We start from the raw sequence: 26,019 nt of genomic DNA on the forward strand, positions 1-26,019 counted from the left end.
TGCAGGACCTGGCACTTGCTCTGGTTAAACTTCGTATTGTTGGTGATTGCCCAGCTCTCTAATTTGTTCAGATCTTTCTGCAAGGCCCTACCACCCTCAATGGAGTCAACAGCTCCACCCAATTTGGTATCGTCCATGAACTTGCTCAAAAAACCTTCAATTCCTTCATCCAAATAGTTTATGAAAACACTGAAGAGAAATGGTTCTAAAATGGAGCCCTGTATATGTATTACATATATGTTACTTATATGTATAATACTAATATGCACTCACTTATGTTATCAAGAAAAAACATTTTCCAACGCCTTGGCATGTAGCATCAAATGGGCTTTAATATGCAGCATACTGAAATCAATTTCCATTCATATTGGCCTTTGGACTTGCACCAAGACCAGGATTATTTTAACCTTTTGTTGAGCCATATCAAGGAAATACGTTATCTCTATATGTTTATCATTGCTACTGGAAAAACTAGCTTTTGCATGTAAAGACTGTGTCTTACTCAAATTTAACAGGAGGTTGCAGCTCAGACCTTTGTCCTGAAAAATAAGAAGTGGATGATAGTCGTGAAATTATGTTGGTCTTCTTTTGTAATGCACTTGTTGCTAGGAAGACTTTTTTTCAGGTATAGGCACCTGATTTCCGGTTTAGACTGTGGTTCTGGAGGTAACCTTAAGCACCACTGATTTCTGAATGAGTGCTATGTTGCAGATGTTTATTAAGATGTAATCTTAATCAAGAAGTTAACAAATAAAAAGAGAACATTCTTTTCTGCATTTACAGTAGCAATAAAAAGAAGGTTCTTGTAATGATTTCTCTGCAGGATCACTTATCTTGTTTCTTTTCTAAAAACACAAATGTGAATTTTCACAATATGTTTCTTCCTCTCTCTCAGATCTTTAGTTGAATTTTGAAACTATTAGTAATATTAATTATGTCTTTCTCATAACTTTTAACCACATTACTATAGTTTGAACAGTAGCTACAGCACTTTAAATTTATTTCATCTTTGTCATATGAGTTTCTTTTTATTGATGTGAATGAGAGCTTACTCAAAGCATGTATGTCTTTTTTTTTTGAGAAGTCTTTTAAATTCAGGAAGATCTCTTACCATTTAAGTTTCAAAAGATGAAGCCTATTACATCTTGTTGTTTGTTACCATAAGGAGAGTCTGTTAATGGAGGTACTGATAAAACCTGTGCTCCTTTTCACAGGTAGCCATTTTGCCTTTGGCTATAGAGTTTAATCTCACATTTCTGGCCATGTTATTGCCACAACTACCTTCTGCTTTCTTAATTTCCCAATGACATTTTTATCTGATATGGTATTCCTTCTCCTTCTGTTCTCAGAACCCAGCTCTTCAATTATCTTTGCTGCTTTTATTCGTTTTTATGAAACAATAAAAATTAGTGTATTTCCATAAAAAGCTGGTATCTTTAAACCGTGTTTTCTTCTTTATAAGGTGAGAGGACCTTCAAGTGTGATCACTGTGATGCTACTTTCAAAAGAAAGGACACCTTAAATGTTCATATTCAAGTTGTACATGATGGACATAAGAAATACAAGTGTGATCTCTGTGACAAAGCTTTTGTGACACCCTCAGTCCTGAAAAGTCATAAAAAAGTGAGTAGAATAAATTCTTTCATATTTACTCCTTGTGTATCCTTAAGATTGTGGCTAAACACAAAATGCCTAGATTCTTCTGCATTGCTGACTTTTCAATATAAAGCTGTGTTGATGCTTAATACCTTAAAGAGCTTAATACAGTAGTTGCGCCAGGGGAGGTTTAGGTTGGATATTAGGAAGAACTTCTTTACCGAAAGGGTTCTTAGGCATTGGAATGGGCTGCCCAGGGAAGTGGTTGAGTCGCCATCCCTGGAGGTCTTTAAAAGATGTTTAGATGTAGAGCTTAGTGATATGGTTTAGTGGAGGACTTGTTAGTGTTAGGTCAGAGGTTGGACTCGGTGATCTTGGAGGTCTCTTCCAACCTAGACGATTCTGTGATTCTGGTGTTATTGGTGGTATCCAAAACATGCAGGAATGCATTAGTTGTTAGGAATGAATACCAGCTGTCTGTCTGGTATCCCCCAATACTGCTGTTAGATATGTGTTTTCTAAAGAACCCTATCCTAATCAAGATGGATTTAACATTCATATCGCTGATGTAGGGGAATGAAAATTATGTAAGTCCATCCAGTATTGAAATGATATTTATTCTTCCTTCAGCTGCTGCAAGATATGTATCATGTGAGATAAGGTTTTTATAAGCTAATGAAGAACTTCACAGAATGAATAACATTCAACGTCTTCTATTAAAAAAAAAAAATAAAACAAAAAATAATTTCCCAATCTGAAAAGAATCGTGTGCAAATCTAGAAATCCAGATTGTTAGCTTGACATATAGTTTAGCTTATTTTTGTTCCTATCCCATTTAAATTAACAATCGTAAATGAAGTAATCCAAAATACTCCACTACAAGAGTATTCACAGTTATAAAGAAGTTATAAGGAATAAGTTATAAGGAATAGTTATAACAGTTACAAGGAATTCAATAACCTGAGATATCTTCAGAACTTGGAGTTGAAAGTAGTGTGAAAAATGAGAACCCATGCATGTAACTTATTTCAAGGTGGTCTTGCTGTTGACCACACAGTGTGGATGGGAAAATTTTTGATTTTTTTTTCCTGTTCGAAATAATTATTTTTTTAAAAGGCACTCTAGCCTTAAAAGCTTGATTTCAAAAGACAATCTCAACTTTTGATTTAGAGTTAGTGACAATTACAATATTCTTCTCATGATCAATTCTGTAAATATAGTCTGATCCTATTATTTATTAGGAACAAGACAAGGACCAATATGCAATTTCTATTGACTGAAATCAGTGAGATCTTGTGGTTTGGAGGATTGCTGTCTGTCATATTTCAAATAAACTGATGTCTATGATTCATTCATATGAGACAATGTCAGGAATAATTTACACAAATCTCCATAGAGACATTTTGAAACTCCAGTTCAAGTTCTCAGTGGGAAAATTGTACTAGGTGAGGTAAAACTCTTTTAACTACATTTAATAATGAAATAAAATTCTTAGGAAGTATAACCTTTTAAACAGTAGTCCCATTTATTTGGGTTACTCTTGCTAGGTAATCAAATTATTTTCTGGCTTAGAAACCACTGTCAGAAATAAAACTGAAAATTGTGTGACTTACTCTTTTAATCATGAAACTAGACAAAGGTGAATCGGGCATTTGTAATAGCGATTATTTAAGAAATTGTAAACTTGCAAACTGAAAAAAAAAACACCACCTTTTTTTTGCCATTAATAATGAGATTAGAAATTCTAGAAGAAAGTTGAAAGAATAATAACTGAGAATCTCTACCTGATGTGATAGAATAAAATACAAAATGGTTGTTGGAGAGAATAGTGGTTGTTGTCAAGTACAATTAAACTGTTCGTATTTCTCTTATTTTAAGGCGATGTTGAAACTTTCATTCTTGTCTTTCCTTGCCCCTTGCAGACTCACACAGGAGAAAAGGAGAAAATTTGCCCATATTGTGGACAGAAGTTTGCGAGCAATGGAACACTGAGAGTTCATATTCGAAGCCATACAGGTACAGTTATATTTATTATAATCATCAGGAAAAAAAATCTAATTGTATGTCAAGGTATCTGTAAGTTTGTGTACAAATGCTCTGTCTAGCTACAAAAAGAAGTATGAATTTACAGGTAGGCCTAACACACTTTTCAGATGTTTTACCTGCTTAATGTATAAAACCAGATTCTATTTTGAACTGTAATTATGTATGAATATATATGTATATATGAGTATTTACATGAACATACACTGTGAGTTCATTCAAGTCTGTGGTTTCTGAGGTGTTTTTATCTCATGTCATTGTAACTTCTGACCTTATCATGGTTTACACATTACCCAAATTAGAATGTTCTACCTTGGGTACATTTTAATTCAAAATGTATTTTCTGTTGCAACATCCAAATCATTCTGCTGTTCTCTTAGTACTTCTAGGTCTGAGTTATGTAACTGAGTTTATATTGCCACCCTGATTGCACTACTTTTTCCTTACCTTTCATTACCTATGTGCTTCTGTAAAAACATTGAGAATAAGTTAGTCATGTTGTCATTTATATAGGTTTTGTTTTCTGAGCTTGTGTTTTCTTTTCAAATAAATGGCAGGTAACTGAAGGGGGTTTCTTTGTGATGATTTGTTTCCAACATAAAACGGTATTGATTTGCTTTTGGCAGCCAAAGCATCGGTTTACAAATAGTCTTTCTGTGATGTTCCATTCACTCCACGTAAGTGAATTTGGTTTGTAGGGAGATGACAGAATTGGGGTTTCTAATCATTTGGCTTTCCACTATGTTTGGCAAGTGTTAATCACTTCAGTCTAGTAGAACCGCCTGTTGAGATTACAGGTCTTAACTAGTTTGATATATTTTACAATTTTAGATTTGACTGCCCCAGCTAATAGCAAATTTCACAGTCCTATTGTCAGGATAAATGGCTAAACTTTAGCTCTTCTTCTTTGCTAAATTCCATGTTTGGAATCTTTTCTTCTCATAGCAGCTGTTTAAAATGTGCATATAAGCTTGTGAATAAGTGTTCTGCGCAGGTAGTTAGGATATACTATGATCATAGGCACAAAAGACACTGAAGGTCCAACCTGCTAAGACACAGAATCACAATACAACAGTTCTCTTCTGTCCATTCCTCGTCTTTATTCTTGTTCTTTCTCCACCTACATCTCTATCTTCTCAACCCTTTCAAAGTCCTTCCTGCACAATCTCACGTGCTATGTCTTTCTCTTCAGTCTTCTGTCCCCTAAGATGAAATTTGCTCTTCTTTTGTCACTTCCTCAAGATGCAGAGGAAGGGAAAAAACAAACAAAAATCCCACTCATGGAGCGTGTGGTATGAAGACTGAGAGAACCCTTGGGGAAATGTGCCTGTTGGAAGGACCAACCTATTTCTGACCTGGGCTGTACTTTAAAGAAACGCATAGATGGGAGTACAAAGGAAGCAATTTGATAGTGTTGTTAGTCACTCAGCACATCAGTACAGACTTCTGGGTCTATGACTGCCTAAATTTCTAATGTGTTAACTTTTTTCAGAAGATAATTTTGTTTATGGATATTTCTTTACCTTCACCTTACCATCCCATGAGGATACTATGTTATTCTTCAATCTTCTATTTTTGCGTACAAGACTTCGATGAAAGTTAGGATTGTTATAGATTTTCCAATGCTTAAGGGAACATCAAAATGTTACTCTAATTCTTCAATAAAATCTCTGGATTCACATTCCAATGTGTTTTTCAGGCAATTCTGCTTTATTGCCTGTAGTAGTGGGGTGCTTTTTTTTTTATTTTTATTTCATGGGCCTTTTTCTGAAACTACATCAATTTGCACAGTGTAGAGAGGCCTTAGTTTTTCAAGCTGATAGTGCAGATGGCTTTTGGGACAAGGTTTTATAGCTGTCTGAGTGAAAATGCTTTTCACACATGTGCTGCTACCAGTTGCATTTAATGTTTCAGCTCTCTCAAGCTGGTTTTCCCCAAATTAGGAAAGGCGAATGAGGTGAGTTTTGTGAAACCACACACCAGAGAGACCTCTAACCTTGAGGGTAGAGACTTACAACATTTTTAGCCATTATTATGCAAGAAACAGTACAATGGCATGTTGAATTTACTTCAGGTAGAAAGGCATGGAAGTTTTCCAGTACATTTGTGAGTTAAATAGGGCTGGAGAAGGTGCCTGGCCAGGAGATGGTACAGGTTGGAGTTAACAGAATGTGCACTGTGAAAACAGCTTATGAAGGAATCTCACTGCAGAAGGAAATTTTCAAGGCTTCTTTATCAAAAAATCTTGAAGTACTCCTTTTAAAGAGAGTTACAAATTCAGGAAGAGTGTCTTGTTAAATTCATTTATAATGGTCTGTGATAAACTCTGATCCTTCCAGTTGCTATGGTGATGTCAATGACATTTTTGATGGAGGGATTTGTTATTTGCATCCTTCACCACTCAGAATCAACCGATACAGATTTTCATGTGTTTTGACTTCTTGGTGGTTAAAAAAAATTGCTAAGTTACATGGTGCAATACCTTATACTAGGTTTAGTGAGAAAATGCCTAGTTAGATTTATGTTGCGCTTCAGGAGGGATGGTTTTGACTTGTGCTGTGACTACAGACTTCAGCTAAGTTGTTCAAGATCATAACACGTGCAGACCAACCACCAGAGGAAATTGCTGTTCAGTGTGGAAAAGCTGTGCTGTGTTCAGTGGGCCTGATTAAGAATGGGCCTGAGTGAAGCACAGCTTTCTGAGGGTTAGTTTGCATCATTTCAAGAGAAAGTAAGGGTAGTTGATGAAGGGAATCCATGTTATTTGGAAACAGTACAAAAAAGCTGAGTGCTCATTTGATGCCTTTTAAAGTTCACTGTATTGTGAAAATCCTTGAAAACTTTTCAAGCGTTTTCTGAGAAATCTTGAGTTCATCAAACAGAGTGGAGCCACAAACTTGCTTTATTTAGTGATGGATGTTTGGTTTTGAAGTGTCGCAGTGTTGAATACTTTGTGCTCTTGATATCAAATAAATTCAGTGGTTTTGAATTAATCAGTTAAAAACTGTGGGCTTTTTTTTTTTTTTTGGGTCAGACTTTAAAGTATCACTTTTAATTCTGAGCTAGAAGTGAACCAACCAACCAAGCAACAACTGTCCATTTGCAAGAGATGATTCATCTTTTGAATAAGCCTTCAGCTGCGACCAAATTTTCAGTGCAACTAGATGGTACACCATAAGCATAAATATTGCAAGGAACTTCATGTTTTAAGAGATTAGGTTTCAGGTCCTGGTGCAGATGTTTGTGTTAGTGTATTTGCTGTGCATGTGGTTGGCTAGCCTTTATTAGCTACTTTGTATAAGAGGATTTGCTCTGTATTTACAAAATAAGGCCAGGCAGTGTACTTTTGCAAAGAATTGTGCATTGATTTTTATCTTTTTTTTTTTATGTCCTTTATAAAAGCTAAGATTCTTGTGTATCCTATTCATTCTGCTTTGGACGTGTAATTTTGATATGCTTAATAATTCATATACAAAAAGAGAAACTTTTATTCAATATGCAGCACATGTTCTTAAATACTGCTGCTCACAGATGTATGCATGCTTCTTCAATAAGCAGTTTTATTCCCTCTTTTATCTTAGAATAAGACTCTGTAAATGAGCCCTAACAATACTTGGCCTTTTGCAGAAACTGAGCTGGTTTGGGGTGAGTGAACATGTCTGCATGTGCATGTATAAGAGGGAAGGGGTTGATGTTTGCATCTGAACCTAGTATATTGCTCTGTAATTCATCATCTGGGGTTTAGCCTTAGAATGACAGAGACAGCTCTCTGTAGGTCAGCTGAAACACTATAGCACATTCTCCCTCTGCTGTATCCTGTTGGTTTATGACTTCTTAAGGTCAGAGGGATCTGGGGTTAATTCAGCAAAAGAATCCTCTGACTGCGATATAAATTCCTTGGCTTGTTCATAAATTGTAAAAGAAGTTCAGTGGACTGCTCCTTGGGATTGAAGACTGTGGGCCAAGAGGTTAATTACTTGCCTAAAGTTTCAAGCAGCTTTCAGTGTTAACAGTTACTGGCTGTGGTTTGTGCAGCTTTGCAGTTGCCTTTTGCATAGGTATTTAAAACTGTTAATTGATGTCTTGTGTGTGCGTTTGTATATGTGTACATGTATAGTTGTTTGTGCCTACGTAATATGTATACATGTTTTTTATCTGCCTGATACTGGTCTTGTTTCTTTCCCAATTAGTTGTATCCTAATCCCTTCCATCTTTGGTATGTAGCACATCAAGTTGTGGAACAATGAATGTTGGGGTGAAGTAGTTCATATTTGCACATTCATTTATTTTTGCGAAAAGAAAATTGAGTCTGTTTTAAATGTAACTCTGTCCTTTCCATGCAATCTTTTTCCTCCTCCATTACACAGGGATTGGTGAGGTACCACTGATGCTCATACATGTCTCTCAGAAAATGCTTGTGCATACAGACATAGATTAAAACTCAAGGACATGTAACTTTGTTTTGTGTCTGTCACATTTAGTCAATCTCCTGATAAAAAGACAGTAAAATAACTGTAACTTCACATCTTAAATATTTTCTGAAAGGATTCATGTTTTTATTCTACGCCATTTTACAACCATTATTAATGTGGCATTCTTTCATGTTATGTTCTCTGTTATGTGGAAAAGAAGCTTTCTTTTTTAAGGAAGAGTTGAGAATGTTCTTTGGAAATTGGAAATATACAACTGTATAAAAACCTAGTTCCAAATTTTGCACTTATGTCAAAATTCCTGACTAACCAAACCAAATATTAATCATGAAGTTAAAAACCAAAATCTTTGCTTATTAACAATAGCTCAATCATCTATGAAACTAAAATACTTCAAAATAGTCAAAGGAAGTAGTGAATTCAAGCTACGAATTCAAGGAAGTAATGAATTCAAGTGATTCCTGCTTATTGCTGTGTAATGTATGCCTCCAAAATTGTAGTAGCTATGCAGATGACTGTTCATTAGTGTACATAAGTTATGTATACAAATAATCATTCTAGGAAATTATCTGGTCCTTTATATATATATATATATATATATATATATATATATAACCTCTCTATATACTTATTGCCTCTAAGTAATTTATATTACATAAAAAGAGATAAACGGGAAGCTTTGAGGAACTTCCTCTCATATCACACTGAAGTATGTGAAAAAATGTATCTGTATCTAGTCAGAGAACAGCTTGCAAATGTCTACAGATAGGTTGTTTCTATTTGATAACTTATAGGTGATCACTCTTTTATCTACTGAATTTAAAAAGGAGCTTGCAGAAGACCTCAAAGGTGAGGATTCTGCATTTTTAAGCCTTTCAGTTTATACATCATTGTCGTATTTATCTCCAGACAACAGTTAAATCTTTAAAAGTACCTGTAAAGTTTCATGCAACTGTCAGCTTCTTGTTGTCTGCTCCCATGAATGGAGAAATGTTCGTATAACGGATAGATTATTTGAATGCTATTGACATCTTTAGATAAATTACACCATGTAACTGATTGATTAATATACATACTTTAAAAGATTTGGTTGACCTTAAGTCATAGATGTTAATGCTCCATTCATAGGGAAGGCAAATTGCTTAATTCCACTGACAGATGCAAAGAATCAAATTGCTTTATTTTTTTAAATTAAGCCTGTGGAGTTTTTATTTGTGACTAAAATTCTTGATACCAATATGCAACTGGTAAGACTGTATTACCTCTGCAGGTAATATAGGTATAGTTAGGAGTAAAGATAATAACCTTTGTATTTGGTAGGGTTCTTTACTAGTCTTTATGATTTGTTCTGTTACGAATAACTAAAACCTCAATTATATGATAATCATGATAGGCCAGACAAATATTTTGACTGTAGGTCTAACTACTGCTAATCTGAATTCTGAGTAAAACCAAGACTTCTAAAGAAATTTTCCTGACTTTGAAAACATTGCTTCTCTGTCTCAAAGAATAAAAAGTACTTATAATAGAGTATTGAAAGACAACATTTGTTAAAGCAATCTAGTTTTATTTGAAAAAGAATAGCATTAAGTTTGTTGTTGTTTTCTCCTTATTAAACGTGACCATAGCTAGTGACTGGAAAATGCATTTGGTTGAATCACATAAAAGAAATTCTAGTTCTCCCTTGTGTCTACGAAGTGCACAAGTATTGGATCTTGGTTAGGAAGCATTCAGAAGTACACAGGCTTTAGTGTTATTAATCATCAGAGAAGAAAAACAAATACAGAAATATTTGATCTTGTCTTCAGAGTCTGCCAAGTTTGAATGTCATTTAAAACGAAGAATGTGAAGAAATACCTCTAACTGACCCATACCTGAGTACTGATTTCTGTTTCTCTCAGGCAATAATTGTACTTTGCACAGGACTATTCTCATACCAATCAGAGAATCCTATCCCCTTCTTTATCTGGCTGACTTTGAGTGTAGAATTACAGGTGTATTTGGCATTTCTGGGTCTCGTCTCAGCTGACATCCAAAAGTATTTTATCTTTCAAATCGTGAAGTTATTTAGTTCTTGGCATGAGAAAGCTATGCCTGTGTAGGTGCTTTTGTATTTCTAAAAGGCTTATTTTGAGTGTTAAGTTTAATGGCTGAAAGTCAGGCAGGCCAGAGTTTTGTGTAGGCCGGATCACTGTGTTTATTGTCTAGTCCAGATTAGTGGTTTGGCTTGTAAAGAAAACAGCTAGCTGCTGCAGTCAGCCAAACTTCTTCATTACTGCACCGTTATTTTCCATTCCTAGTATCTCTGGTTAAAATTATAAAAATTTCTTAAGAGAACTTAAGCATTAAAAGACCTTAATGCTTAAGGGTATTAAATACTTTTGAAAATGCTGCTCTGTATCTAGAAAACAGCCACCTCTCTACAAGAGGAAATTGATTACTCTGAGGAAGTGTTTGTATTCTCAGAGGTCAATTTGACATGCTGTGCAGCACAAAGGTGATTAAATTTACTGAATATTTTCTTAAAGTGTAGATATTTAATCTTCTTTCAATAACTAGTTTTCTGGCATTTTCTGCTTCAAGTTCTGTCAAAGTCACTTGGTTCCTTGAGTTCGTATATAACTTAGTCTTAATTCCTAATGAAGTTAATTTCATTTGGAAGACATTCAGTTCTGTGTATTTTAGGTTTCTTTGTGCATGTACATATTTGTATAATACATTTAACTGAACCTCTATACAGTTAAGGACACAAAATTCCTTTTCTTTGATGGGAACTCCATATACAGAGCACCAGCAGCTGAGGATAGATGTGTAAAGTTGTCAAGTGCTCTATGTGAACAGATAATGTTCCAAAGCATATGTCACAGATTATAATTTTGTTATATCCGTTAACCTTTTGCCCATCCTTACTTGCTGTTGAATGCTGTCATCACCCTAGATTATCCCTGACTAAAAAAGCACTCTTGCAATTCCTTTTCGGGGCTGCCCTGTTGATCACCTGGCATGGAGTGTTGCATGTGTGATCCAGATGGCCCCTTTGCCTCCAAATTCCTCCCCAGGTGAGCTGCCTTCATTCCACTAGAGCTGTGTGATGGTGGATTCACCCTTCTTCCTCTCTCCCCTGCCCCAATCTTAAGTTAGGTGTTTAAACAGGGTTATACTTTAGCATAAGTGTTCTAAACACAGACTTTAAAATAATACAGAGATTATTTTTTATAAATTGTCTTTTAATCCTTACAGTTCAGTGTCTGAAAAAAAAAAAAAGCAATATTTAGAAGATTATAAATGGCCTGGGAAAGATTCTGAGGGACAATGATATTGCCATAATTATCTGTTAACTTTTAAAAGAAAACAATTGCTTTTAAGTTTCATACAGTACACATGGTCTGATGTTCATTGCAGTCTTTTTCTAATGTTAGTGAATGTTGACCTAGACCAGTGGTGCTGAATACCCCAACTAATCCAGCAAAGAAGTATTAGTGTTTAAAAAAAAAAAAAAAAAAAAAAAGGAAAACATTTGATAATTTCACTGTCTCATGCAAATTCTTTATCCCTTAATACAACAGTTCCAATAAAGCCAGAAAGCGAGAAAGTGTGTACAGGAAGGGAAGTGTAAACAACTGAGAATTTCATACAAGTGACCAGGCAAGCCATATGGGCATGGGGACAATAAATATGACTCAAAATTAAACAGAATGAAATAGAAGTAATGGCCATATAAGATTTGAAAGAGCTCTATGAGACTGCTTCCAAAACTGAATGTAACAGTTCATTAAATGCATACTTTTGCATGCTGTTGACTACCTTCTCTGTGCCTCTGTCTCATTCATTGGTCTCTTCTGACCTTTGTTAAACTCTCTTCAAATATCTCTGTGAAATACAGTAACCTGTTCTCATTTGATAGGAAGGTGTTTATCACCTGTAAAATACATATTTTGTTGGTCTTAGTCAAGATTATTGTTTCAAAGTAATAACTTCTTTTTTCTTCCATCACGTTTCCACCTGATTTTATAATTAGCTTTTTTTGTGGCTAAATTAACTACAGGGAATGCAAACTATATTGTAGAAATGGCAACATATAGGACTAATTTGAACTATTGTGTCTTAAAGTCTTTAATAAATGTATAGCTTTAGCTACTGAAAACTAATAATGAGTGTTTGGTTTTGTTTCTTAATTGCTTTGGTCCCAGAGGTGTCTGAGTTTGGGAAATCTGGGTGCTCAACTCACTGTAAGTATTGCCTTATAGCACCTTTGATTACAAATGTCTCATAGGAAAGTGTCCATCTCAGGTTGAATTGGAATGGAAGAATCTGGTCTTTGAAATTAGCATTTTATGCTCTATTAAGGTCCAGTAAGTATTAGATCTCAAGCTAGAGATGTATACACTTGAGGAAAAAAAGATACAAATTCTATCATGACATCTTTTCAGATCAAAATCCCATATGGTTTTCCATCATGGAATTGTTTTTCATAATCCTTGTATTAGGGTTACATTTATTTTTATTATGTTAAAAGCTTTGTTTTTAGTCATACAAAATCTGGAAGTAGAATGTCTAGACTTTGAATTACATTAAATCCATTGCAATTTATCTAAGGATTATTTATTTGGGTTTATTTGTGCAGAAGTGCCATTAATGTGTTGAGCAGTTTGTTCTTGGACAGCAGGGATGTGACAGTCAGCTGTAACTTGAGGGTAATAAAAACGTTTATTAGGACATGTTGATTGGACAAGCTGCATTTAATATGTCTACTGGATTTTGATGTTGTAGTAAAGTAGTGGTTAAATGTCTTAGTGAAGACTGCAGATCATAGTCTCAGCTGAGGTTTTATGGCAGAGTTGTGAACAATAGCATAGAAGGTAAGCCTTTTTTTTTTTCAGAAATTTTCCAAATATGAAGTGTCAGAAACAAGGCTTAGTCCTGTATTTGTGAGTTAAGACTTCTTTCTCCACATTACCCATATTTTTAATAAGTAAAATAAAAAAAATCTTGGTGAAATAACACTAATTTTGAAAATTTCCTTCCTATTGACTCCAGTAAAAAGACATAATATTCAAAAAGTGGTGCAATGGTATACTTCAGTATGATATCCCTGGTAAGGATTTGTTATTGCTTCCAAACATGAAGATGTTTCTATATTTTATATATATTTATAGGTAAAAATATATATGTGTATATTACAAAAATATAGTAAGAATAGTAAAATATGGTATATACTAGTGCAAATAGTATAACTGTTAATCAATACCTTTTAGCATCAGTAACTTCACCTTAGGTGCACCCCCTTCTTAGATGATTTCATCTGTGGAGCTGCTTGAAGCTGGTCTTTTTCAGGTATAACATATTGGTATGAAGTCATACTGTTGCCATCTACTGGCATCTGCTGAAAGCTCTTAAGACTGTACTCATCAGGTATCATGATCTCCATGGTTAATTTCTGAAGAACTCTGTTTATCTGTTTACTAAGTTTCAGACAAACTCAAAACCATCCCTTGGAAGCAAAATACTATCTTTTTAGAGAGACTTGGGTATGGGCAGAGAGAGGGAGGAAAGGTACAACTCCTGCCTGTCAACACTCATCTGCTTACAAACTGCTGAAAGCTTTAACTTCTACATTCAAAAGCCTTAAAACATAAAAATGTCTGCTGAATTAATTAAATATTTGAGCACTGACAACTGCTGGAGTGCTTGAAGGACAAAGGTGTGGATTAAAGACATAAAGGGTCATGAGAGAGAGTGTCGTATTTCAAACTATTCAGTGAAAACACAGCTATGACATGGTGATTGTTACCGTAAAAAAAAAGGGGGGGGGGGGGGGGGGAAGAAAAAGAAAAAAGACAAATTCACATAATTGTGCTTGCTGAGAGATGGCAGAGTACAAAGGGAAAAATATTTAAATTTTGCAAATACTTTACTACTGAGTTGCTGTCATTGAGTTGTCTAAACAGTAAGAAAAGAGAAAAGAATAGAATATTTTACTAAAGAGATTTTGTATCGCCTTACTTCATCTTCTAATCTCAACTGTCCTCAAACCTCTGCACACCCTGTGACTATACGGAGATTTTATGTACAACATTGGCTATCAGTTGATCAGCCTTACTGTATTTGCAACTGGTCCTTTTGAAGAGCTATTTCTGTAAGCTCTCTTCATTACATACCTTTTGTGAACCTTTGACACCTTGTTCACAAGAAAGAAAACATCCTGTATCTTCCCTCTGAGTAATCATGTAGGAACACTTCATGCAGAGAAAAGATGAAGAAAAACAATAAAATTCTCCAAGTCAAGATTAATATCCCTGTCAGAAGGGACTGTGGAGCTTTAAATGTTAATCTCTGTTGCTGCCACTCTCTTAAACTAAGATTGTTGGCTTATCAGTGAAAGACTATTATTTTTTACTTGTGAAATGTAGTTAATCTTACCTTTTTTTTTTTTTTCTGGGATTGAGTGTGTGTGTTTGTAAGTGTTCAAGATACTTGAACTGAAGTGTTGAAGTGTTAAGATACTTGAACTATGCTAATTCTCTCTGTATATGCAAAGGTTCTCTGTGCATTGACATGTCAGATGGAGCTTTATTTCATCTGTACTTTATACAGGCCTGTTATACCTTCAGCATTATGATTTTTGTATAACAAATTTTAATTTGTTAGTAGAAAAATAGTTATGGTAACTTGATTTGTTAAATTGTGTTTTTGTATTTGAAACATCCTGCTATTTGCCCTTAAAGCTTTGTATATAGAGAAGAGGGGATGATAGAGGGAGATTCCAGTACATAACCTAAAGAGTTCAAAATTGAAACACCCTTGGGGAATTACAAAGCCTGAGCACTTATTGCAAATTGTCAAACTAGTTTTAATTGTGTGAATCCGAATAGTTTTTTATTTATATTACATTGGGCTTGGTAAAATCAGCGAAATCAATGCTAAATGACACCAGTTTAATGAAGTGTTAAACTAAATACATTTAAGGTATGGGATGCTGCAAGGGAGATGCTAAGAGCCTTCTGCTTTCATTTCAATTACAAATTGTGACAGAAAAATGTTAGAAACTGTCATAGAAAAATATTAAGTAGCTTTTAATGCAGTTCAGATGTAGCATTAAAAAAGAGTGAGTTCTATGTTTAAACTGGATTCTAACCCCCAGAGGACTGTAATGGAATCATAGATTGGGTCGGGTTGGAAGGGACCTTAAAGATCATCTAATTCCACCCCCTCTGACAGGGGCAGGGACATCTTCCGCTACACCAGGTTGATCAAAGCCCCATCTAATCTGACCTTGAACAACCCCAAGGATGGGGGCATCCACAACTTTTCTGGGCAACCTGTTCCAATGCCTCACCACCCTTAGAGTCAAGAATTTCTTCTGAATATCTAATCTAAACCGATCCTCTTTTAGTTTAAAACCATTTCCCCTTGTCCTACCATTACACTCCCTGACGAAGAGTCTCTCCTCATCTTTCTTGTATGCCCCCTTTGGGTACTGGAAGGTCACTGTAAGGTCTCCCTGGAGCCTTCTCTTCTCCAGGATGAACAACCCCAACTCCTTCAGCGTGTCTTCACAGGAGAGGTATTCCAGCCCTTTGATCATCCTTGTGGTCTGGGCTCGCCCCAACAGGTCCATGTCTTTCTCATGCTGTGGGCCCCGGAGCTGACTGCAGTGCTCTAGGTAGGGTTTCATGAGAGCAGAGGGAGAGAATCATCTCCCTTGACCTGTTGGCCATGGTTCTTTTGATGCAGCCCAGGATACGGTTGGCTTTCTGGGCTGCAAGTGCGCGTTGCCAGCTCATGTTGAGTTTGGTGTCATCGACCAACCAGGTCTTTTCCTCAGAGCTGCTCTCAATCCATTCTGTGCCCAGCCTGTGTTTGTGCTTGGGATTGCCCCAGCCCACGTGCAGGACCTTGCACTTGGCCTTGTTGAACTTCATGAGGTTTGTATGCACCCACCTCTCAAGCCTGTTCAATAATGACCAGATATGAAATAAAAGTATTATTTGGAAGCAGTTAATACCCAACCATAAAAGTGACCTTCTGCAGAATGTTGTTTGGGCAAAGGCAGTAGGTTTTTTCTTCTGTTTCTATTTCTTTTTTTTTTTTTGTATGTGTCATTTTTTGTTTTGTTTTAAGGCTCTCCCTGAATATTCGTATCTTGCTAGGACAAAACTGAGCAGTGAAAAGTCATTCTTTGAACTAGTCCTTCAATGTGCCCTCGTGGACCTTTTTTTTTTTTTTTTTTGGTAGTTTTCCAGATTCTTAGATCTCTTCTTGTTTGAATTGAGTGTGAAGACAAGAACAGAAAAAAAGTACCTCATTTTGTCAAATAAACATGCTGCAAGACCATCGTGAACTGAGGACGTATTTCTGGATTCTTACGCTTTTCTTGTTTTCAGGTGAGCGTCCTTACCAGTGTCCTTACTGTGATAAAGCTTTCAGCAAGAACGATGGATTGAAGATGCATATTCGCACCCACACAAGGGTAAGTGTAGCTTAGTTGCTTTAATGGATACTTTTGAATTGTCAAATGAATCACATGTGGGGAAAAGTGAATACCCCCTGTTTACACAGAGATTAGGGTATACCAACTGAGATATTTTATACTTATCAAAATAAAAAGCAAAGAATTAAGTCATTAACTGTTAAATTCTGACTCCCTTAGTGACCTTCTATTTTCTGTATTCTGTGTTTTATGCTAAAATAATAGTAGTATGAATTTTCTTCCTGTAACCTGTGGTAGTTTATAGGTACAAATGAATGCTTGTGATTTGTTTCCTGAGAAAACAATAGTAACAAGGCTTCACCATGCTTTAAACTTCAATATTCAGTGCTTTGATTCTTACTGTCTCCTTAAATCCAGTCACTGTGAGCTTTTAGAGGCTGTACTTTACTCGTGCATGACAAACATTAAACTGGAAAGAACTTGGTGATTTAACTGAAGGAAAAATAAAAGACAAAAAAATAAAAGACAAATTGCAGATGTTTCTGAGATTATTCTTTAACCTCAAGCCTAATTTATCATAAAGGTTTCCTGTTTTAGGGACGAGGCTTGTCACTTCATTGACATTTACTAGAGGACAAAGGCGAAATCTCAGCCCCACTCAGCCTTTCTTTCCTTTCTAGCAAAGAGATGGAGAGCTGCCTTCAAACAGCCAACTGTGAATTCCCTTAGTAAAGGGTGATCTCCAGGTGAAGTTGGACAGGTCTAGCATTCTGTATGCTACCTGCCTTTGACCACCCCTTCTGCCATAAGAAAACAAACAAAAAGTTAAGAAGTAAATCCCAGCCTTTGCTGGTAATTCCTTGGGAGATGTTACTGCTTATGGAGGTTAAGGCATCCTGGAGGCCAAACCGAGCAAGTTCTTCGTTAGGATATGGGGAGGGTGAAAGTGAAGTTAGTGGTCCCCATAAGCAAACCTGCACACAGAATAGCTTTTTGAGCATATAAAGATAAGATCAAAGCTGTTTGTTTAATTTTCTAGCTATTTTACCCAGACCTTGAGGGCATTAGCTGAAGGTCCTATATGAAGTGGTAGCTCATGTACCACAAACTTTAGTTCAGAAGTAATCATTACTTTGTGCAAAGCTTCCTGATGTTGTATTGGGAACAGCTTAGTCCCATGTTGTTAGTTGTTTCTGCCTCTTTCCAGCTGCTAAATCACTTTAAGAAGTGCTATAAAATTTTTTCTGTTACTGCTGTCCCATATTACTGTTTCTTCACCAAGAGAAATTTCATTGCTATATATGTTCTATATGGCTGTGAATGGGAGGAATAGTAAACAAAACCTGCTCTGTAGTAATACAAAGCTTAATTTTTTCCTGATTTGTCTTATAGTTTGAGTAAAAACAACAAAAAATCCTATGTAGAAAGAAAATAGAGGGGAAAAAAACATAAGAATAGGCCGTTAGAGCCCTTAATGATGCATCTCCGTTGAGTATAGTGGTTTACAACTGATGATAATTTCTTCCAAAATGCATGATTGTGAGTGTGGCTAGAGAACTTTACAAACATTATCTTCAGTGCTTAAAAATGGTAAATTAACTGAGAGAGCTTACTTAGAGCAGAAGTGCAAATCCTACTGTCTTAGGAAATACAGTGCTTCTTCAGTGAAGGAAAGTTGTGCAGTATTTCTTGATAATTCTATATTTTCCCTGATAGTTATATATATCAGTCTTAGTTACCCACATGGTGCAAATATAAAGCACTCAGATGTATTACGTTTACAATCAAAAATAAAGGGGGAGGGGGAAGGAGTATTTCAAAGTAGAGATATTTTAATTGTGTTGAATGAAGCACTTAGAGTTGTTCTTCAGCTGAGTGTACTTTTGTGGTGTGTTTCTTGCTCTACAATGTGCTTTGAAGTACAGTTATACCTTGGAAAATTTGCTTTTTTCTTGTCTGCTTTTGGCTGCTCATTTCTACCTCTTTTATATAATTTGTTGCTTACATATATTCCCATATGTGATCAACTTTTGCCACCATTATATGTAAGCAGAAAAAATAAAAATCTTTGAAATTTGCTACCTGGTTCCAAAATGCTGTCATCAAATTGGACTGGAAGGCAAATTGAGGACTTACTGATATGAGAATAGGAGGAAAAATAAAATTATTAAAGCACTACTTATGAATGATAGAAAAACAATTGAACCGATGCTTATTATTTAGGTAATGGGAAAAGGGAAGAGTCAAGAAACCAGCTTTTATGGAGTGGATATTTGTTGTTAATTTATGTAGTTTTTATAATCAGGGACAGACATTTTATTACACAAAGGTAATAAAATCTGAGTTAAAATGTATCAGAGTGTACTGTAACAGTATTTAGTCAAAATATCTGTACAGAAAAAAAAGTATTTTCTGTACAGCTCAGTTCATGACAAACGTGATGTGTTTCCATGTACTAGAACTCTAGTGATCATCTAGGTATGAACAGTTCATATTTCAATTTTCTTTTCATTCTTCTAAGCACTGTAAATCTTTACAGTTATGCTGCGTGATTTAAAATATGCAGGCACAACATGATTTTGTTAGACCTTGGTTTGTGGTTTTGCTTCTTTTTGCTGTCATGCTGCTTATATGCTACTCCTACATGAGTATGCTACTCCTACTCCTAAATGAGCTTCACAGAGAAGCTCATTTACATATAAATGACATTTTATATTAATTTATCCCCAAATAAATATTTTTCACTTTGTGGTAATAAGGCCTAATATTGAGAATGTTAATATTACTAGCTCATTTTGATAACCTAGGCCTGTTGCTGTAATCTTGCTTGTCCCAAATTTTCCTGTCCTTCATCCTTCTACACCACATTGAATATGTAAATAGAACTGGATAGCTAAAGAGATTAAAATCCTAGTAGGAGGAAAAAAAGTTAATTAGTAGTATTAACAAAAGCGATATAAGAAAAAAGCAAAGCTTATTAGGAACTTTCACAGATTTTAAAGTCAGAAGGAATGGCTATGCTGAGTCTGTTCTGCAAAATGTTGTCCATACAGTACTGTAGGATAATAAGCTGTGCTTTAATTGCTCAGATAAGTAAATATTAGTACAGGTACAAAGGAATAAATATGCATTTTAGGTGGTGTGATTCAGACAAATGAAAGAGAACAGAGTGTGGTGAAAGGAGGTTGGGTACTTGGAAGGAATAAGAAGGAAGAGAAATTACTGAAAGGTAAATTGTAAAGAGACCAGTACTAACAAGAGCACTCTTGTTATGGCAAAAAGATGAAGATTCATTTAATGTTTGTAGTATGTTGATGGTTGTCAGGACTGCAGCTGTTGGCGTTCAAGATCTCAATAAGAGATGCTGAAAAACTTAAATAATCGATTCTGGCGTGCTTGGTGTTGTTTATGCATGATTTTTGAGATTTGTAATGTATTGAGAAGGGAAAAAAATAGAATCCAGGAAAATGTTATATACAAAGCACAAAAAAACAAACAAGCAATCCCCTTAAGTAAAAAGCTGTTTTATATGTACATTATGTAGTAGTTTTGTAATATCAAGATACCTGCCTTGAGGTTTCTCTATATGCAGGTATGTGTTCAAAGTTCAAAACTGTGCAGTCTGAAATGCAGAGCTCTGCTATGTACTGCCTGTGTTCTCTCTCTTTTTTTTTCTCCTTTCATTCCTTTTCATTTTTCTCTGTGGAGTATATGATACCTGCTAGAGAAAAGGTGGTAATTCTCCTGTAGTCTTGCCCATTTAGTCATATTCTTCCTTCACTCAAGTTTTGTGTATGTGATCATCAAGGCTTGCAGAGATTAAGATGGCTTACTTTATTACATAAAAATATGTTAGGCTATCAACCTTGTAACGATAACCTGGATTGCCAGTTTTGAGCATTTTAGATCTTTAACTAAGAGAAATAGCTGAAGTGAAAATTCTGAGCTACTGACATATAAGCCTTTTTTGGAGTGCACCCAGTCATACTGTAACATCTCCCAGGTTCTCAGAGTGGTTGTGGTGTAGTTCTTCATTTTGGAAATCAGGGGCTACGTCTATGGTAATAAGTAATACAGTGCCGTACTAGATGCGTACAGTGAAACAGCCGTGGCCGAAGACCTCATGTTTGTGTTGTATGTGTTTCAAGGATTTTACTGTGGGTTATGTGTAGTCTGGTCCTGTGGACTGAATGTACAATAGCACTACCTGGTATGCATCTTCTGGTTTATTTTTTTCCAAAATGAATCCAGGTCATGCAGTCCAAAACGTTTTGGAAACTTGCACCAAAGGGCAGTAAGAGAGGACATCTGGGAGATGTGCTTCAAAAGCAAACACCTGATTTGCATGTGAAGACTGAAGTAGATTTTTTTTCTAACTGTACTGTGTAAGAACTTTTACAGTGAAGGATTATACTTGTGCAGTAATAGCTTGAAATTCCTCAGTATGGTATTGATTCACTATAACTTGTTCCGTGATCCTAAGCCATTTAAACACAGGCTAAACTAAAGATTAGGTAATTAAAAATGTACCGTGTTTGCCAATGTTTACTTCTATCAGTTCTAAGAGCAAGAAACAGCGGAAAGTCAGACTTGAAATTTCTCTCTAGGGGTGTTTTTGTTGTTTTTTTTCAAGACAAAAGATTGTACAGATAATGGCTATTCCTTTTTTAATCCTTTTATTTTGAAATTTATTCTTGCATACCTTCTGAAAAATAATTATCTAAATAAAAAATAAGTTTTATACATTCTGAAGGTATTTTTGTATCAGCTAAACCTAGCAATGTGAAATTAGCATGATCTATAGCATTCTTCTTCAAGAGCTATTCTTGTAGATATCTTGAAAAAAAAGTCTTTTGGTCAGAAAAATTGTAAAGTAGCTTAAATGTAATAATATGACATTCAACAAGGAAAATGTCATTGTAGAGATTAAATCTAGATTTATTTTACTAGCGGGATTAAATGCCAAACCTGATCCTGTGGGTCAGGGAAGGCTGCTGGAAAAATCATTGTAGAAAGTTGATTAAGGTCTGACAGCTGCTAAATTTAGTACAGCCTGGGTGGCCACAGGTGTCAGCTCAAACTCTGGAGTAAACAGAGGAGGTAAGCCAAAACCCCTATTGACAATGGAAGGAGAAGAAAATACCAACCACTTAATATTAAAATTTCACCTGAGTGCTGATTTACTTTTATAGAAATAGATGTGTTTGTTTTGTTTAGCTGTATTCTTAAGAAGAAGAAATATTACAGCCTAAGAAAATGTAAATGAGGAACTCATTGAACTTATTAATTAAATGAATTTACAGGCCATATCAGCTTTGAGAAAATATGCTTCCAACCTGTGCCCTAAGTAAAATTTAGATCTTCCGTAAGGCTTTATTCAGTGCTTGACGCAATATTTTATAGTTCGAGCGCTAACAATTACATTGCAGTATTTTCTCCATGTTAATGTTTGGAAATAATAGGTGCCCAGAATTACTGTTATGTCAAATTGATTTTTTCAGTAACTCTGAAAATGTAGCTTTATTACATTGTTTCAATTGAATACATGGCAGTGATGGAAAAGAGAGAAAGTAGAGGCCATTCCCAAATGCTTTTTCATCACTTGGATAGGATATTTCATATTTATACGTCGAAGGTGTAAGTGATATATGTCACTTTTATAGCTTGTTTAAAAAACTGATTTCTGATGGGTGGAAGTCTACTAGCTGTAAAGCTCAAATAATACATTTCTGGGCTAATACTTCAAAATTAGAGAAACTACAATGTATCGTACATTTCTTTGATGCATAGGTACCTGCTGTTTAAAAAGTGCATTGATATTGAGCTACATTTAAAAAAGCTCCTACTGTTCAGAGATTATAATATAGCAAGTCAGGTGATAAACATATCTTTTTGTAATTCTGCAACTAACTTGTCTATACTTGTAATGCTTAGCAAGTACTCTCTCTCACTCACACAAACACACACACATTAGATGGAACTGATCAATAGATTGCAATTGATGCTGTGTAGCTTCTGAAGACTTAGAATCAAGGAATATCCTGAGTTGGAAGTGACCCACAAGGATCATCAAGTCCAGCACCTTACTCAATCGTTCTCTATATATGATTCTATGATTTTGAAGTCAACTCTTAAATTCCTAAATCCCATAGTTAATGTCAGTGGTGACCGAGATAATTAATCTGACTGAAGCTTGTATAAATATGTCTGCATAAGCTGCAGTCACGTGAGTGGCTTCAGTGTAAAAATATCCTTTTAAACCAAGCCCTCAAGATTTGAATACAGTATGTACACAAGTTAGCTAACCTTGAGTTAATTTTGAGTTTTATTAATGAATTCTATGGGAATTGGTATAAGTCATGATGAGCAAGGAAGTTAGACAGCATCCTGTTGAGTTCATCTCTTCGAGTCAGTGTTTGTGCTTGCTGCTGCGATAGTACAAGAAGCAGACCCTCCTCGTACTGGTCCTGAGTTAAATGGTCTCTCCAAGGCACTTATTTTTAACTTTACACAACCCAACCTCCTCCATTCTTCTCTTAAAACAGAAGACTGTAAAAATAAAATTTAAAAAAATGCAAGAAGAATATTCATGATTGTTAATTTCACTTGTTTTGTATTTTTTAGGAAATACTTGGGCTTAAGGAGGTTTAAAAAAGTCGTGTTCTAGACACAGCATACCATGCTATTGCCAAAAAAAAAAAAAAAAAAGCCTTGGGTACTAAATAGTCTTCTATGAACAAGACAGTCTAATGAAATAATATATGAGGTGTTGATTGCATTTTGATTTTTTTTTCAATATTAGATTTTCTCTATATTTCCCCATTGGTGAGACATGAGTGAGTTCCCAAACATCTGTCTGCCTGAGGATGATGACTTTGCCAGTGCTGTGGTTTCCTTCGCATGTGAAATCTCTGCTTGTATACAGAATATAGGTTTGAATCCCACTGCACATATATTTTCACACTTCTTTTTTATGTGATGTTGACTGATGTTCTTCTTCCAAGAGCAGATCAACATCTGTTCAGTTCTCATCATGGCTGATTAACTAGACCCTCCTTCACTAAATCTTAGGGCAAAAATTACTTTTGCAGTTTAAAACAAAACAAACAAAACAAACAAAAGAAAACTTTACAATTGATTGTAGGTAGCAAATAGGCAGAACTACTTTGGAAAGCAAGAAATTAATGGTGTAGTAGAGTTCTACTAAGTGCACAAGACTAGGGCTTTTGAAGAAATGCACCTTTTTACTTCTGACAGACATTTCAATGAAGATGCATGTTTTTATGTTCACTACAGATGTTCTTACAAGAATATCAGATTTTTTTGAAAACCCCAAAACTGAAGTAATAGAGAATTTTTCTAACAAAAACACTTAATAAAAGTAACTTTTTCCATTTAAATTTGCCAAAATCATTTCACTATTGTTTCAACAGGAAGATTTCTGTACCTTCTGTAGCCATTAGAAATATTTTTGAAAGGATTTTACTTTTCAGCTGAGGAAGTGTGTATTTCCAAAGTGATTTATTAACAGTCTAACTTTCTCTTACTTATTGGGCTTTAAACATTATCAGATTCAAAGCCCTACTACTTCTATAGAGTTATAAATTTTCATCAGCCTTTGTCTTCCTGTGTCAACATTACTTCAGTAATTCGATGCAATTCTGATAGTTTAAGTAGGCCTCTGTCTGTGGGAGAGCCACTTGCTTTAAGTTCCAAAACCCCTCCAATTACTAAGAGAATGTCTTGTTAGTTCTTTCACATTTTTCACACTTAAATACAAAACTGGACTCCATTAACTCGCACCATCTGTGATCTTAAGTGACTTAACCTCTCTTCTCAATGGGGGTCGTGTTGCCAGTAGTGATGACCTAGCAGAAAGTGTCAGTGATGTTTTTTTCCTGACATTAATCAGCTTAATGCTTGTTTTAGGGCTGAAATGTAACTAAATGTCAGCTACATAAGCCACCCTTGCTTCAGTAGGCACTTTACTGTCTTTTGTACTGTGCTATTTCTTAATTCCTTGCCCTTCAATTAAGATGAAAGCTGGTCTTTATAAAATTGAGTGATATATTACATGTCACCACTTCATTGATAGCAAAATTACCCATCACTCTTGTTCAATATAGGAAAAAAAGTGTATATCGACACTGGAATTTGCAGAGGCTCAAAGGTCTGTTAACACAGCTGCTGTCTAACAGGTCTTCTTATAAAGAACTACCCACTCGGCCTGGCCCTCAGCATGATCTGACACTATCTCTTGGGGGAGTTCCAGACCAAGCAGAAGGATCCATCAGGTTCTCCGGGATTTCTGCTGCTTACTCACATTGCTGTTATGCTTTACTTTGGTGGAAGTTTGCAGTGACCAAGGCTGCAAGGTAGTCTGTGGGTTGGCTACAATGCATCATGAAACCTGTGTAGGCTGTCGCAGGTTGGACTCTCCTTCCAGGCCTCTGACACCATGCTTTTCAGGCTATTGTTTTCCTATGTCTTCAGTTCACTTTCAGGTGGGACAATCAACTGAATGGTACCAGTTCTTGTCACCATCTTTGATAAATGGCATGTCCAACTGTCCAAAGAGCTCCTGACGGTAGTTTGAGGGACACATCAACATTAATAATTAGTAATGAATAAAACAAGGTGTTACTAGTGTTAGCAAAAGGTTTAAAACATGAAAAGAAATGGGTTTATGTGAAATATACAGCTGTCAAACTTTCCTCAATGTCTAGGGTGCCTTTAGAAAATGCTCCCTGAGGTCAGTATCTGTCTCTGTCCTGTTGTTTTATACAGCAGATTACACCAACGTCTTTTCTGCATTGTTCAGGGTCGCAAAACTACTGGATTTCCAGGGATTCTGTTTGAGAGGTCAGCAAGCCTGGCTGTTATACATCAGTATTTTCTGGGTGATGTTTGTTTATTCTAGGCTACATTTTTCCACTCTTGCTAATTTTTTGAACTTTTAAAAATATTTTCATTTTTTTAAACTAACCCTGTGTTCAGGTGATTATGAAAATACATGTAGCAACAAATAGTATTTATAAAGATTAATACAAACATTTTCAAATTCTCCACAGAAGTCTTGAAAGCAGATAGTGTTACTGTATTTACACCTCATGTATAGGCCTTATAAGGCTATAAGGCTTTCTCTTTTGTAGCAAAGGAACACTCTTTGTTTCAGAACAATTAAAGCAATTAAAAAAAAAATGGGATTAACTAAAGGCTAATCTGTTCAAGTATGTATTTTTAAATATTTTGCTATCAAAAATACAAGCTGATAGTTTCTCTTTAGTTATTGTGTTTCCCCTAGTTAGAATAAATCTCACCCAAAAAAGTTCCATACGCACTATTTATTAAGGAACTTAGGTTGAGATCTTTTCAGTCTTATTCCGGTTTTACCAAGAAGCTTCTTGTGTGTATGAGGACCATGAAATACCGTCAGCCTTAGTGTTCATTTTTCCTAAATACGTCATGTATGTCTCTAGACTTCTCTGTTTTACAGATCTGAATTTTGTATATATTGCT

General features: G+C 35.5%; 1 protein-coding gene across 5 annotated transcripts in view; it reads left to right on the plus strand.

The window, feature by feature from the left end:
* PRDM5 (PR/SET domain 5) overlaps nucleotides 1-26,019 on the plus strand; it is an 88,865-nt gene that overhangs the window by 52,125 nt on the left and 10,721 nt on the right. For all 5 annotated transcript variants that reach the window (XM_035551838.2, XM_035551851.2, XM_035551842.2 and 2 more), the window contains 3 exons: nucleotides 1,463-1,623; nucleotides 3,519-3,612; nucleotides 16,454-16,539. In XM_035551838.2, the coding sequence (XP_035407731.1) occupies nucleotides 1,463-1,623; nucleotides 3,519-3,612; nucleotides 16,454-16,539 (341 nt within the window). The remainder of the gene's footprint in view (nucleotides 1-1,462; nucleotides 1,624-3,518; nucleotides 3,613-16,453; nucleotides 16,540-26,019) is intronic.

The sequence above is a fragment of the Cygnus atratus genome, chromosome 4, assembly GCF_013377495.2.
Source record: "Cygnus atratus isolate AKBS03 ecotype Queensland, Australia chromosome 4, CAtr_DNAZoo_HiC_assembly, whole genome shotgun sequence".
Lineage (NCBI taxonomy): Eukaryota > Metazoa > Chordata > Aves > Anseriformes > Anatidae > Cygnus > Cygnus atratus.